The 13,931-nt window shown below is 42.9% G+C and overlaps 1 protein-coding gene across 9 annotated transcripts in view; it reads left to right on the top strand.

Moving 5' to 3' along the window:
- SIDT1 (SID1 transmembrane family member 1) overlaps nt 1–13,931 on the top strand; it is a 101,075-nt gene that overhangs the window by 70,636 nt on the left and 16,508 nt on the right. For all 9 annotated transcript variants that reach the window (XM_032348653.1, XM_032348602.1, XM_032348631.1 and 6 more), the window contains 7 exons: nt 5,656–5,727; nt 7,015–7,160; nt 8,015–8,088; nt 9,301–9,367; nt 10,615–10,688; nt 11,676–11,799; nt 12,009–12,126. In XM_032348653.1, coding sequence (XP_032204544.1) covers nt 5,656–5,727; nt 7,015–7,160; nt 8,015–8,088; nt 9,301–9,367; nt 10,615–10,688; nt 11,676–11,799; nt 12,009–12,126 — 675 coding nt within the window. The remainder of the gene's footprint in view (nt 1–5,655; nt 5,728–7,014; nt 7,161–8,014; nt 8,089–9,300; nt 9,368–10,614; nt 10,689–11,675; nt 11,800–12,008; nt 12,127–13,931) is intronic.

Below are 13,931 nucleotides of genomic sequence, written 5' to 3'. Positions count from 1 at the left end.
AAAGGCAGTACCACATCCGAATCTGAACAGACCCACGCAGCTGGCTTTTGCTGAGTAATTACATCTTTTTTAAAGGATGTAGGCTGATGGTTAAAAAGAGGGAGCTTAAAGCCACAGATTTGATCCGTATCAAAATACAGCGTTTTTCACAGAACTAGAACAAATAATCCTAAAATTTGTATAGACGACAGAAGGCCCTGAATAGCCAAAGCAGTCTTGAAAAAGATGACCCAAACTGGAGCTTTCGCAATCCCAGATTTCAGGATATACTACAAAGCCGTAGTGATCAAAACAATCTGGTACTGGTGCAAAAATGACACGTGAAAAAAGGAAAAAGTCTCTTCAACAAATGGTGCTGGGAAAACTGGACAGCAGAATGAAACTGGACCACTCTCCTACATACCATACACAAAAAATAAACTCAAAATAGATTAAAGACCTAAATCCATAAAACTTCTAGAAGAGAACATAAAGTGTAATCTCTTTGACACTGGCCATAGCAACATTAGCTATGTCTCCTTAGGCAAGGGAAACAAAGGCAAAAATAAACTCTTAGGACTACACCAAAATAAAAATTTCTGCACACCAAAGGAAACCATCAACAAAACAAAAAGACAGCCTACTGAGTGGGAGAAGATATTTGCAAATGATTTATCCAATAAGGGATTATATCCAAAATATATGAAGAACCTATATGACTCAACACCAAAGGGAAAAAAAAAAACCAGACAAATAATCCAATTAAAAATGGGTAGAAGAGGGACACCTGGGTGGCTCAGTCGGTTAAGCTGCTGCCTTTGGCTCAGGTCATGATCCCAGGATCCTGGAATCGAGTCCCACATTGGGCTCCTTGCTCATCAGGGAGCCTGCTTCTCTCTCCGCCTCTGCCTGCCACTCTGCCTGCTTGTGAGCTCTCTCTCTTTCTGACAAATAAATAAATAAAATCTTTAAAAAAAAATGGGTAGAAGACATGAACAGACATTTCTCCAAAAGGAGACATCCAACGGCCAACAGACACATGAAAAGATATTCAACATCAGTCATTATCAGGGAAATGCAAATGAAAACCACAATAAGATACCTGTCATACTGTCAGAATGGCTAAAATAAAAAACACAGAAACAGCAAGTGTTGGTAATGATGTGGAGGAAAAAGAACCCTCATGCACTGTTGGTGGGAATGCACACAGGTGCAGCTATTGCGGAAAACAGTAGGAAATTTCCTCAAAAAATTGAAAAATAGAATTATCATATATCCAGTAATTTCTACTGGGCATTTACCCAAAGAAAATGAAAACAATAATTCAAAATGTTACATGTACCCCTATGTTTCTTGCAGCATTATTTATAATGACCAAATTACGGAAACAGCCCAAGTGTCTATAGGTAGATGAATGGATGAAGAAGCTGTGGGGTGTATGTGTGTGTGTGTGTGTGTGTGTGTGTGTAACAGAATATTACTCAGGGATGCCTGGGGGGCTCAGTCCTTTAAGTGACTGACTCTTGGTTTCTGCTCAGGTCATGATCTTAGGATGGTAAGACTGAGCCTCATATCGGGCTACATGCTCAGCAGGGAGTCTGCCTCAGGATTCTCTCTCTCCCCCTTCTGTCTCTCCCCCTCGCACACTCTCTCTCTAAAATAAATAAATAAGTCTTTAAAAAGAAAAAGAATACTACTCAGCCGTAAAAAAGAATGAAATCTTGCCATTCGCAAGATTCGCATGGATGGATCTAGAGGGTATAATGCTGAGTGAAATTAGTCAGTCAGAGAAAGACAAATACCATATGATATCACTCATTTGTGGAATTTAAGAAACAAAGCAAACGAACAAAGAAAAAAAAAAAGATGAATTAAAAAACCAGATTTTTAAATATAGAAAATAAACTGGCGGTTGCCAGGGGAGGTGGGGGGGGGAGGTTGGGTGAAGCTGGTGATGGGGATTCAGAGCACACTGATGATAAACACCCGTTATGTATAGAATTGTCAAATCATGTCGTACACCTGGAACTAGTATAACACTGTATGTTAATTATACTTGAATAGAAAGTTTTAAAAAGAGGGAGTTTAAGCTCGGAAAGAGAAAAATGTGAAAGACACTGAGGGAAATGTAAAAGACCACATCACCTGGGATGAGCCCATCACCATGGTTTCTGTGAGACTCCCCGCAGTGAACTAGACAGAAGATACTAGCCTGACCCAGTAGAGCATCATCGGCAAGCAGCAGCAGACCACCTAAAAAGCAAAGGTTGTGCTTAGATATGTCTTTAAAGTATCAGCTTGCTATAGTGGAGATGCAAATAAGTCTCAACCTCCTTGTCTCTTTTGAAAGATATTCTTGGGCACTCTGTGAAAGTAACACACTTGATATTCATATCTTGAAGGAAAATCCCTGTATTATTTTTCAGTTACGAAGATAATTTGGGGGGCACCAGGCCTTCAGCTCAGATCATGATCCCAGGGTCCTGGGATTGAGCCCTGTGTCAGGCTCTCTGCTCAGTAGGGAGTCTGCTCCTCCCTCTCTCTCTCTGCCTCTACCCTGCTCCCCTCCCCCATTCATATCCCCTTTTTCTCTCTCAAATAAATAAATACAATCTTTAAAAAAAAAAAAAAAGAAGAAGAAGAAAAGTTTTTGGCCACCTGGGTGGCGCAGTCGGTTAAGCATCTGACTCTTGGTTTCAGCTCAGGTCATGATCCCAGGGTCAGGAAATCAAGCCCTAAGTGAGGCTGCATGCTGGGCGTGGAGTCTGCTTAAGATTCTCCCTCCCCCTCTCCCTCTGACCCTCCCCCTGCTCACACACACACACACACACACACACACTCTCTCTCTCTCTCTCTCTCTCTCTCTCTCCCCCCACCCCACCAAAAGAAGAAGATAAGTTTTAACTGAAACCAATGCAATGAACCTCTTTCCATACACTGTCCGAGGAACTCTGGGCAAATCCTTGATTTCTCAAGTGTCTCCCTTATGTTATTTTAAAATGGCAATCACAGTACCCACCTCATAGGGCTATTGAAAAATTAAAAGGGTAAATTTTTGCAAAGAACTTCAAAGAATGTCTGACATACACTAAGTTATCAGTAAACACTGGCCAGTAGTAGTAGTAGTTGTTGTTAGTAGTAGCAGCAGCAAGCACAGCAGTAGTAACAGCAACGGGAGCATGGGTTACAGTAGCTGTACTAGTGGATGTGATTACGGTCAGCAGTCGCAGCAGCAAAGCTCTGTGCTCTTAACTATGGCCAAATCTGTCCTAGGTCAAAGAGCCCATCAAATTGTACACGACGTTTCCACATGACACTGCTATTGCACACACAAAAAATTTAGTATTTCATACTTAAGCATCTGCAAATAACCTCCTTCTTTGCCTTGGAGTTGGATGAAAAGCATAGAGGGTGTTGACACCATGTTACATATTTACGGGTGAGCCCAAGAAGGGCCAAGCAACATCTACTCTCTTGAAGTCATAAGACACAGATCAAGGAATCCCCAGGCCTGGGGACAGCGCCAGGGAGTCTGCATTCTGAGGGCCTGGAAACAGCCTTGCCCACCAGGACTGCTGTATTAGCCAAAGGCCTTGCTGTCCAGCTGAGCCCACTCTTGGCTAAGCTACCAAAAGGAGGAAGGAAATGGAGTCTCCCAGGCCATCTTTTATCACCCGGCTAAATATGTTGAACTCAGGATTTAATTCTTTTTCTTCATGAAGAAAAGGAATGGGCACACCAAGAGTTTAAAAACATGATATAGCCTACAAGTTGGCTTGTTTGTAATGTTTTTATTACCCACCAGTGGGAGGAAGTGTATGAGCTGCGTGAGGAGAGCTGGCTGTGACAAGAGATGAACTGTTGGAGGCTTTTGGTTCCACGTATTATGTACTAGGGCAGGAACGAAAGCTGTAAGGAGCTGTATTTTCTATGAAGAAATGGAAAGATATTTACAATGAGGTTGTTATAGACTATCCTCAGTTATGTGTCTTCACTAAAAATGTATTTCCCTGCAACAGTATACCAGACTGACCAGTTAACCCACAGACTCTCTCTCTCTCTCACCTCAGAAGAAAGATACAATATTGTGATTCCCACCAACCTGATAACATCCCAGATCTTGGACAAAGCTCAGGAGGCAGTGAAGACATATTCTCCTGCATCTCCACAGACCAGGGTGGCTCCTGGAAACATTGTAGCATTGTAGCATTAGAGAAACATCCTAGATAGGCTGCTTGTTTGTGGCTTCTCCTCTCCTTGTTCAGCTCTGCCTAATGCTCAGAGGTGGATAAACTCACTGAAGAGCATCTTGCCTCATAACCAAGGAGACCGTCGGGAGATGTTTTCCTCCGATGCTTGCGGTGGCCTGGCTCCAGAGGACACCGCCAGACTTAGGAACGAGGTCGCTCCCTGGGATGCTACCAGGAGAACCTCAATGGAAACATTTGAGGAACATTATCTTATTCGATTTTTCTCTCCCTGCCAACAGACATTTGGCAGCAGATCCAGAAATCTCTCTCAAAATATCTCACATTCTTCCTCATCCCCAGCTCAGTTGTCATCATTGGTTGCTCTGAGGAGTGGAGTAATTTCCTCCCTATCTGGGCTCATCCTGCAGATAGGGTACTGCTAAATGCTATTTTAAAAACATCCAAATTACAGGGCTTTAACTCCGTGTTTCTGTTCAGTGGTGGCCTTCCTCAAAATAATTTCAATACCTGTGCTCCTTTGTTCTTGGGATCCTGCAGTCCCTTCAGGCGGGAAACAGGAGGGATTTTTTTCCCTGTAAAGTGTCAAAGAGCAAATCATGTCAGACGTCTCTCTCGCCATTTCTCAACTCTGCTGCTATAGCCAAAGGCAGCCATAGACGAACCCAAATGACCGTGGCTTTATTTCCATAGAACTTCATATATGAACACTGGAATTTGAATTTCATATAATTTTTACCTGTCATGAACTCTTCTTTTGATTTAATTCCCCAACCATTTAAAAATTTTAAAACCATTCCTACTTCAAGAGGCAGACAAAAACAAGACCTGTACCCCTGGGGCTAATAATATATGTTAATTTTAAAAAAAAGAAAAAGAAAGAGGGGCGCCTGGGTGGCTCAGTGGATTAAGCCGCTTCCTTCGGCTCAGGTCATGATCTCAGGGTCCTGGGATCAAGTTCCGCATCGGGCTCTCTGCTCAGCAGGGAGCCTGCTTCCCTCTCTCTCTCTGCCTGCCTCTCCGTCTACTTGTGATTTCTCTCTGTCAAATAAATAAAAAAAATCTTTAAAAAAAAAAAAAAGAAAGAAAAATAAAATAGAACGAAAGAAATCAAACTATATCTATATACATATACATATACATACACATATATGTGTGAGTATATATATATATACATACATGTATGTATATATATACATATAAAAGAATGGAAATTATTCAAAAAGAGGTAAAAATAAGAAAAAAACTGAAAAAGCAAATAAAAGTCTAAAAAAAAAAAGAGGAAGGCGAAAACAGGTGGTGGGCTAGATTTGGCCCACAGGTCAAGTTCAGTGAGTCTTATATTCGAGTAAAAAGAAAATCAAGTTCAAAATGTTGTGATCTGATTATTCAGACTACTTAGAGTTGTGTTGTTTTGTTTTGGCAACTGGACGTTAAGTGTTGGCCTCTCTGTGTTTCTTTCCAACAGGCTCTGAAAACATGGTGGCGTCCCATCCCATTGCTGCCGGCACCCCTGAAGGAAGCAATTATGGGGCCATAGGTATTTCCTACAATGAGTTCATTCGTTGAAGTATTTCCTAATTCTCCAGAGAATAGGATATAAAGGGCCCTCCAGCCACTACTGACTGTGAGAGTGTGTGATGCGGTCATCCTGTAAGGTTGTCTTTTCTTTATAAGATGTGCCGGTTGGATGATCTGGAAGGCTCCTTCCAGCTCTAACTCTCTCCAGTTCTGTTCTTCTGTGCCAGCCACACGTGAGCAGAATTCCCTACCGTGGCTGCTGCCATCAACCCCCAAGATCCCCGTGAGGATGCTTTCAGACCCAGCCTGAGTTTAGTGCATGAACAGTGTGTCAGAGTCAAGTCAGGGAGCCCGACATCAATTGACGAGCTGTTTCATTCTCAGATTTCAGTGGAGTGAGGGCGATCAGAAGACTAAGGCTCTGCTGCAGGTGAACATGGCCGTAGGCAAACAATTGCTCTTTCTGGCTAACTTCATAACTGAACCTAGTCATTCACATGGCAACCCTCCAGTGTTCATTGCATGGCCTGAAAGAGACAGAATTCCTGTGGGTCTATGAATGATTCATTTAAAATGTCAGGGCAAAGGGGCTGAGAGTCTTTACTCTGTTCCGTGTGCTGAAGCTTGGAGAAGCATGTGGGTTTCGTGCAGGCTACTTATTTCTGGCTCTGCGAGAACAGGGGAGTGTGTGTGTGTGTGTCTAATTCTCTGAACCAAAGAAATAAAGTGGAAGGTAGGCTCTGCTCATGGACTCATCGAGCTGCACAAATTCCCATCTGCTCTGGGAAACATTCACAAGAACACAAGGATTCTTCTTCCTGAGAGTGGTGTTCTCATGCTGTAATCATAGATGCAGCATGTGGGGGGTCTCGGTGTACACATACTTTATCCATGAGCAATATATAGCCCCTGGATATGTGTGTGCTTACACGGACATGAGGAAGATGCCCTACAGAACCGTGCATGTACATGTTTATATATTTATGTTCCTATTTTAAAATATGAAACATGATATATAAACATCATCTTATTTTTTGCATCCAAATACCTTATCAGAGCAAATGCCTTTATGTTCTTAATATGTATTTGGCCCTAGAAATAGACAATGTAAATATAAAAAAATAGGAGAAGAGGAAAATTAGAAGTCCACTGAGAAGGAATTAAGAGAAAGAACATGTGTTGTGGGGAAGGAGTTCATTTTTCAACACAACATTTTCAAGAATGAGTCAGCACTGTGCCTTTTTGCAGAGAGGAATGGGCTCCATGGTACTCACTCTGGAAGGCAGCTGAGTTTTCTCTGTTTCAGAGGAGTCAAGCTCCAGTCCTGGCAGGCAGATGTCCTCCTCCGATGGTGGGCAGACGTGCCAGTCAGACACAGACAGCTCTGTGGAGGAGAGTGACTTCGACACCATGCCAGACATTGAGAGTGACAAGAATGTTATCCGGACCAAGGTACCTCTGCCTGACCAAACTCTGGGTGAGGGCGGAAAGAAAGTTCAACAAACACACCTTCAGCAAAACTCCGTTTCCTCTCTTTTCCTTGCAAGGGAAAACCAAACTTCCATGAGGGCTTTTGAGATAAAACACAAATAGAGACTAAAAGCAATACTCGGCTAATTAGCATCTCTTTCTGGAAGAAGGAAGTGAGAGCATTTAGAACACCGCAATCTGTTCCCGGTCTTCAGGGTCTGGGGGCACCAGGCTGGCTCAGTCGGAAGGGCATGGGACTCTTGATCTCTGGGTTGTAAGTTCAAGCCCCGCGTTGGGTGTAGAGATTACTTGAGTAAATAAAACTTTAAACAACACCACTCAGGGTCTGAAGTGGCTGACTGAGGACCAGAAGGGCAGAAGAGTTCCAGCAGATGGAAGTAGAGATTCACTGAGGGGTATACCCGGGGAAACTCCCTGGTTTTGCACATATCGTCCTCCAGGAATAAAGCTCATTTCTTTCCGGCGTATATTTATTATATTGCGTTGTAGCCAGTAAAGGAGATGAAAGCAGGTTGTCTAATTTCAATCCTGTCATTCAGGAATCACACAGTGGACATCTCTGAAAACTGAAAACCCATTCCTGAGATATATGAAGCATCTGAGACTCCCAATACATTTTCCACATCAGCCAATTCTTACTATTTCAGAGAAAATGCTAGGATTTTTATTGAGGTGCTGTGGAGGGAAAAATTGAAAGAAAAGTTTTATTAAATCATTTTAATCCCTAGTGAGGGATTGGATTGAAATTTTGTAAAGCTCTCCTATGTATCTTTGCCACGTACAGTTGTGCACTCTCTTTTTATTTGATACCCTAGATGTTCCTTTACCTGTCAGATCTGTCCAGGAAGGACCGGAGAATTGTCAGCAAAAAATATAAGATTTATTTTTGGTGAGTAGATGACTATTGGGACCATGGTTCCCTGAGTAAAATGGCAGTTTTCTTAGTAAAAGCCACAATCACTTATGGTACCAGTTTCCACTTAATGAAGCAAAAGTATAGATGTTTTGAGAATTCATGCCACATTCTATAAGAAAAACAAAAATAACAATAAAAGGCAACCAGTCCTAAATTAAAGACATACAAAGTTGGGGCACCTAGGTGGCTCAGTCAGTTAAGCGTCTGCCTTCAGCTTGGGTCACGGTCTCTGGGTCCTGGGATTGAGTCCCGCATCTGGCTCCCTGCTTGGCGAAAAGCCTGCTTCTCCCTCTCCCGCCCCACCTGCTTGTGCACTCACTCTCTCTCTGACAAAAATAAAATCTTGAAAAAAAAAAAAAGGAAAAATGAGAATGGTAGTAGAAACCCTTTTGTTTAGGGAGCACACCAACTCCCATTTCCAGAAAGACAACATAACAATAACATGTCACTATCTTCCATGAGAGACACTACACTGGAGCCTTTATGTTCTCAGTATGTATTCTGTCTTCTCACCCTGCCTGGCTCTTAGAAGAGCCAGTGATTCCCGGGACTAGAGATCTACAGCTTCTCAGAGTAGCTGGAAACCACCCAGAAAGGAGATGGTACCCCAAGAGGTGATAAACAGACCTGTGGTGGTCAAGCACCTAGATGCAGCTTCTCTCCAAACTGAGAGGCTGAGCTGCCTGGAAGGTGACACCCTCGTACCACTGACCCCCGCTCAGAAATCCCAAGCTGACGCTGTGACAGCTCTTCCATACTTTTCTCTGGAGGGCTGCCATTTTACTTAGGTACAGATATCCCAGGGAAGCAGGGGCAGTGGGGGCCCCACGGAATTTCATAGTGGGATCATCATTTTGGAACTAAGGTATCTTAGAGAGCCATATCCCTTCATATACTCCATCTCCCATTACTTACACTCTGATCACTTTTAATCAGACAGCATTCTAAAGGAAGAGGCCCTCATCCATAATTTGGGTAAAGCAGAAGCAAGTGTTATTTATAGTTTTACCAGTGATTATAGTAGCGGGATGCTGCAGAGACAGGAGCTCTATAATCAGTTTCTAACTATGTTTACAAGTGAACTAAGGAGTTATGAGGTGGAAGGATTCTTTTTTTTAAAAAAATTCGGCAAAGATTCATTGTTAATTTGGAAACAACTATTTCCGGTTCTTTCTGCCTGTTTAGGAACATCATCACCATTGCTGTGTTTTATGCGCTGCCTGTGATCCAGCTGGTCATCACCTACCAGACAGTAAGTGCTGCCCAGATGCCAGAATCCCAGTTTCATACCGCAGGGAGAGATCTTTGCTATGACTTACAGAGAAAGGTATCTATCACTTGAGCTCAGTTCAAGTGTGAATTTCCCATTTCAGTTCCAACTGGACCTGTCCATTGCTTCATCTTTGATGGACCTTTATATCTAGTTCCCAACTGTTTATCACAGAAGGGCTTGAGACCTCTTGTATTATTTTGTCACCCAAATTAAAGGTATCCCTTGATGCTCTTTCAGTCATAATATCTAGCAACTATATCTGTCATTTACCAGGCTGAACTTCTGATTGTCAAGGGGTAATGAATAGAGTAAATAAGTTCCAGACCAAAACAAAGAAACCCGGTGTGTAATTTAGCCTGCGCCCTCTTATAAAACTAAAAACAACTTTACAAAACTAGTAAGATATTCAAATTTAGAAAATATAAAATAAGAACAAAAATTAAGTAAAAACAAATAAACAAAGATAGTAATTAAAGCAGCTTGAGAATCCTCCTCATAGTTCATAGAACCTTAGGATCCAGATCCCATAATGACCTTCTCCAGCCTTTATTACACATAGAAATCCTGCTTTGAAAGGATAAGGCTGACAGTGTTTCTAATACAGTGTCTCCCAAACAGCTGTGCATCAAAATCACCTGGGGAGATTTTAAATCCTGATGTCCAGGCTCTACCCTATACCAAATTAGATCCAAGTCTCTGAGAATAGAACAGGCACCCGTATTGATTAAACCCCCAGTGAGTCTAGTGTACAGCCAAGTTTGAAAGCCAATGGTCTAATAGTATTTAGCCAATTCCCTACCTAATAATGCAATAAGGATGAGGACTCTTATGAGGTTTGGGCACCACTGCTTCTAATCTCCAGGGCCCTATCTGAAGATAGAGCTGTGCTATGGTCTGGGAAGGTTCTTAACGTTAGAGATGGTGATAAAGACAGAAAACTGAACACATCCCCCCTCACGTCGCCTTGCCCTGTGGTTATCACTTCTGCGCACAGGATGGGACAGCTCTGTACCCTCCCAACACGCATCTAGAAAATAGAACATAGCATGACGGTCCTAATAACCCTGTGCTGTGTGAGGAGGGCAAACCACGACCCATCCCCTGCTGAGAAGGAACACTGCTTCCATGGTAAATCCCTGTGAGCAGGGCCCGCCTTTTGTGACCTCAGGCTGGGCTCAGCAGATGGAGAAACGCTGCATCTCCTCTTCTCACTCTTGATGTTGCAGGTGGCGAATGTCACTGGCAATCAGGACATCTGCTACTACAACTTCCTCTGTGCTCACCCCCTGGGCGTCCTGAGGTGAGCCCTGCCCTCTGGTTGCGCGTGAGGCACTTAGAGATGCCTTTCTAGATGATGAAATGTCAGTTTTTTAAAATACTAAAAACAACCATGGAAAACTACCCCAGTTGAGGTTAAGAGGGATGAAATCTAGAAGTTTTGAGACCAGATGTGCTCCTCTCATTCCCGTATAGGGGCCTCAGGAGAGAGTCCTAAGAATAACCAGCTAAGAAGAGGGCAGGGATGTTTCGAAAAGATCAGGTCCTAGATGTAACGACACTCATCCAGGCACATGAGTTCCTCGTACATTAATCCACTGAACAACCTCATAAACTGCATAGGATTATCATTACTCCCACTTTCAGATGAAGATGCTAAGGCTTAGAAAGATAAGGCCTTGCGGGAGGTTCTTCACCTGTCAGTGATGTCAGGACTCAAACCCAGGCCTGCTGCCTCCAAGGCCATGCTCTGCCCTCCAGAACATGGGGAAGTGGAAAGAGCATTCGTCTGGCAGCTGGGAGCCAGACTCCTTGTTCCAGAATTAAACCAGCCTCAGTTTCCTGAAATAAAGCAGCTGGCTATGACCAGCTGACACTTCACCATTAGAGAGCTGAATATTGACACACACAGCATGGGTCCAGCTGTGAGAATTCCCTCGCACAGCGCAGCTGAGACCCTCGGCCAAGCTGCCCATCCCTGAAGCAGCTGTTTCCCAAGATCCATTCCATGCCAGTCCTCGGGATAAAAGAGGACTGAGTGGGTATCAGGGAAGCCAATCAGACATCCAGGGCAGAAACCGACAGACACATTATCACAGGCTAGGCATCCTAAAATAAAGGAGTAAGGCTAAAGATGATCTCTGATGATTTGCCAGTCGTGAAATCTGATGAGAAGGCTGGGCAGAAAACGTGGGAGATTAAGGGCTCACACACTCGTTCATGTGTGCATTCATTCTCCAAATCTCTTGGATCGCCTGGACTCTCTCATGGTTTCCCTCTTATCCCTTAGTGCCTTCAACAACATTCTCAGCAACCTGGGCCATGTGCTTCTGGGCTTCCTCTTCTTGCTGATAGTCTTGCGCAGGGACATTCTCCATCGCAGAGCCCTGGAAGCCAAGGACATCTTTGCCATGGTGAGGAGAGGGCAGCCAAATCAGATGTGGGAGCTAGGAACGGTCATGGTTCTGAACTGTATCTGCAAAGGGGAGGGACATATGGCTGGATTGTGTGGTGTTGGATTACAGGAAAAGAATAACAGGAGGCCAGAAGCTTGGGTTTCCAGATTGTATGGCTATATCACCAGTTGGTGTCTTTCCACTGACCATGCTCTCTCCTCTTTCAGGAATATGGGATTCCTAAACACTTTGGTGTTTTCTATGCAATGGGTATTGCATTGATGATGGAAGGAGTGCTCAGTGCTTGTTACCACGTCTGCCCTAATTACTCCAACTTCCAATTCGGTAATTAGAATTTCCATCAACCACACAGATTTGAGTTATAGGAGTCCTGTTCTGGGACCCTTCCCAAATGTAAGCAAGAATTGAATGATATTTTATGTGAGCTAAAGTGATTTGAGGGCACCTCCTCACAGGACATGGTTTTCATGGGTCATGCCATCTTTTCTCTCTGACCACCTTTCAGACTACAAAAGGCTCAACATTCAATGATAATCCCATGGTTAGATCTGCAGATGAGCAATGGGCAGATAGAATCCACCAATAAACATCAGGAATTTTCCCTTAGTATAATTTGGCTTAGCTTAGCAATTAGACTGCTTTGGGTTGAAAATAATAGAAAGCCCAATTCAACTGGATTAAATAATAAGGACAATTATCAGCTCACCTTCTGCAAGTGCAAAGGTGGGAAAGGCTTGCGATGGATTCATCAGGTGGCTGTGGCTCCAGTTCTCTGCAAGGCCTTGGGCTGAGCTTGGCCTGTACCCGATTTTATCCTCAAGCTTTCAGGAAACTCATGATGGCAAAAATAGCTACAGCAAGTCCTGGCTTCACATCTCTACTTCATGATGTTTGGTGGATGCAACAAGCTGGTTTCCAGAAGCCTTCATTTAAAAGCAAGGAAATTTCTTTGCCAAAAACCCCCAGATGACATTCTTCCATACCTCAGTAGTTTAAATAGTCACAAGCCCACGGTTAGCTCAAGCATGGGTTGGTACACTGATCATGGTGGCAACGGCAGGGCACTACCTTTAGACCAAGAGACCCATTGGTAGAACCAGGAGTTGGAGTTAGCTTTGCTGAAATAAATAGGAGAGGCATGAATTTCTGAATTGCAAATGGGGAAGATATCTGAGTTAGTACTGATATGCTGTCAGAAAGGAGGCGGGGAAGAACTGATGCTAGTAGTAGGCAATTAACAGTGACCCCCACACTCAAGGTTAGGGATTTTAAAAAGTAGTCATTTTTATGTTTGTGTTCTAGCCTCTGTCTGTGAATCCAGAACACCACAGAAATTCTGTCACATTTAATTTTCTTTAGTTAGAAACATTTTTAATAGAAAAAAACTGTAGAGAACCCTATCAGTCACCACTCAGAACAAATGCCAACATTTTAAAAATATTTGCCTTGAATCTACTTTTTAAGAAATAAAACGCCGTGATAAAGTTTGAGGTTCCTTGAACTGCTTTCCAAATTTATTCCACCCTTCCCCAGAGGCAACAGCTATGACTAATTTGATATTTATCAGTCCAGTTTGTTTTTATAATTCTACTACATTTGTAGTAAATTAATATTTAGTTATCACACTCTGTTCTGTAACTTTTTTTTCACCCAATGATATGTTTTCAACATTTACCAATATTGAATCAAGGACATCCAGTTCACTCATTTTTAAGGACTGTCATCTTCTGTAATAAAAATATGAGCACTGCATTTATGGGGCACCATCCAGACGTTGCACACAGTGTCCAGTGAATACCCTTACATAGTTCTCTTTGTGGGACACGTGGGAGAGGTTCCCTGGGACACTTAGACGTAGAATTTTGGAGTCACCTGGCTTATGCATCTTCCATTGCCAAAATACTCAGTTTCTGCAGAGTATTAATTCCTGCTTCCACTAGCTGCCTGAGAGTTCCGATTCCCCTACATCAGCATGAACGTGTTATTGTCCGACATTTAAATGTTTCGCTACATTCTTGAGTAATATGGGACATTGCCTTGTTGTTTGAATTTGTATTTCCATACTTCTCATGCAGCTATGCCACATTTCATTTCTAGCTGTTTTCCATCCCTTGGCTGTAAAGCTGGGT

The sequence above is a fragment of the Mustela erminea genome, chromosome 1 (assembly GCF_009829155.1).
Source record: "Mustela erminea isolate mMusErm1 chromosome 1, mMusErm1.Pri, whole genome shotgun sequence".
In the NCBI taxonomy this organism is placed as follows: Eukaryota; Metazoa; Chordata; class Mammalia; order Carnivora; family Mustelidae; genus Mustela; species Mustela erminea.
Note: the sequence above shows the minus strand (reverse complement) of the source record. Positions and strands in the feature narration are given on the sequence as shown.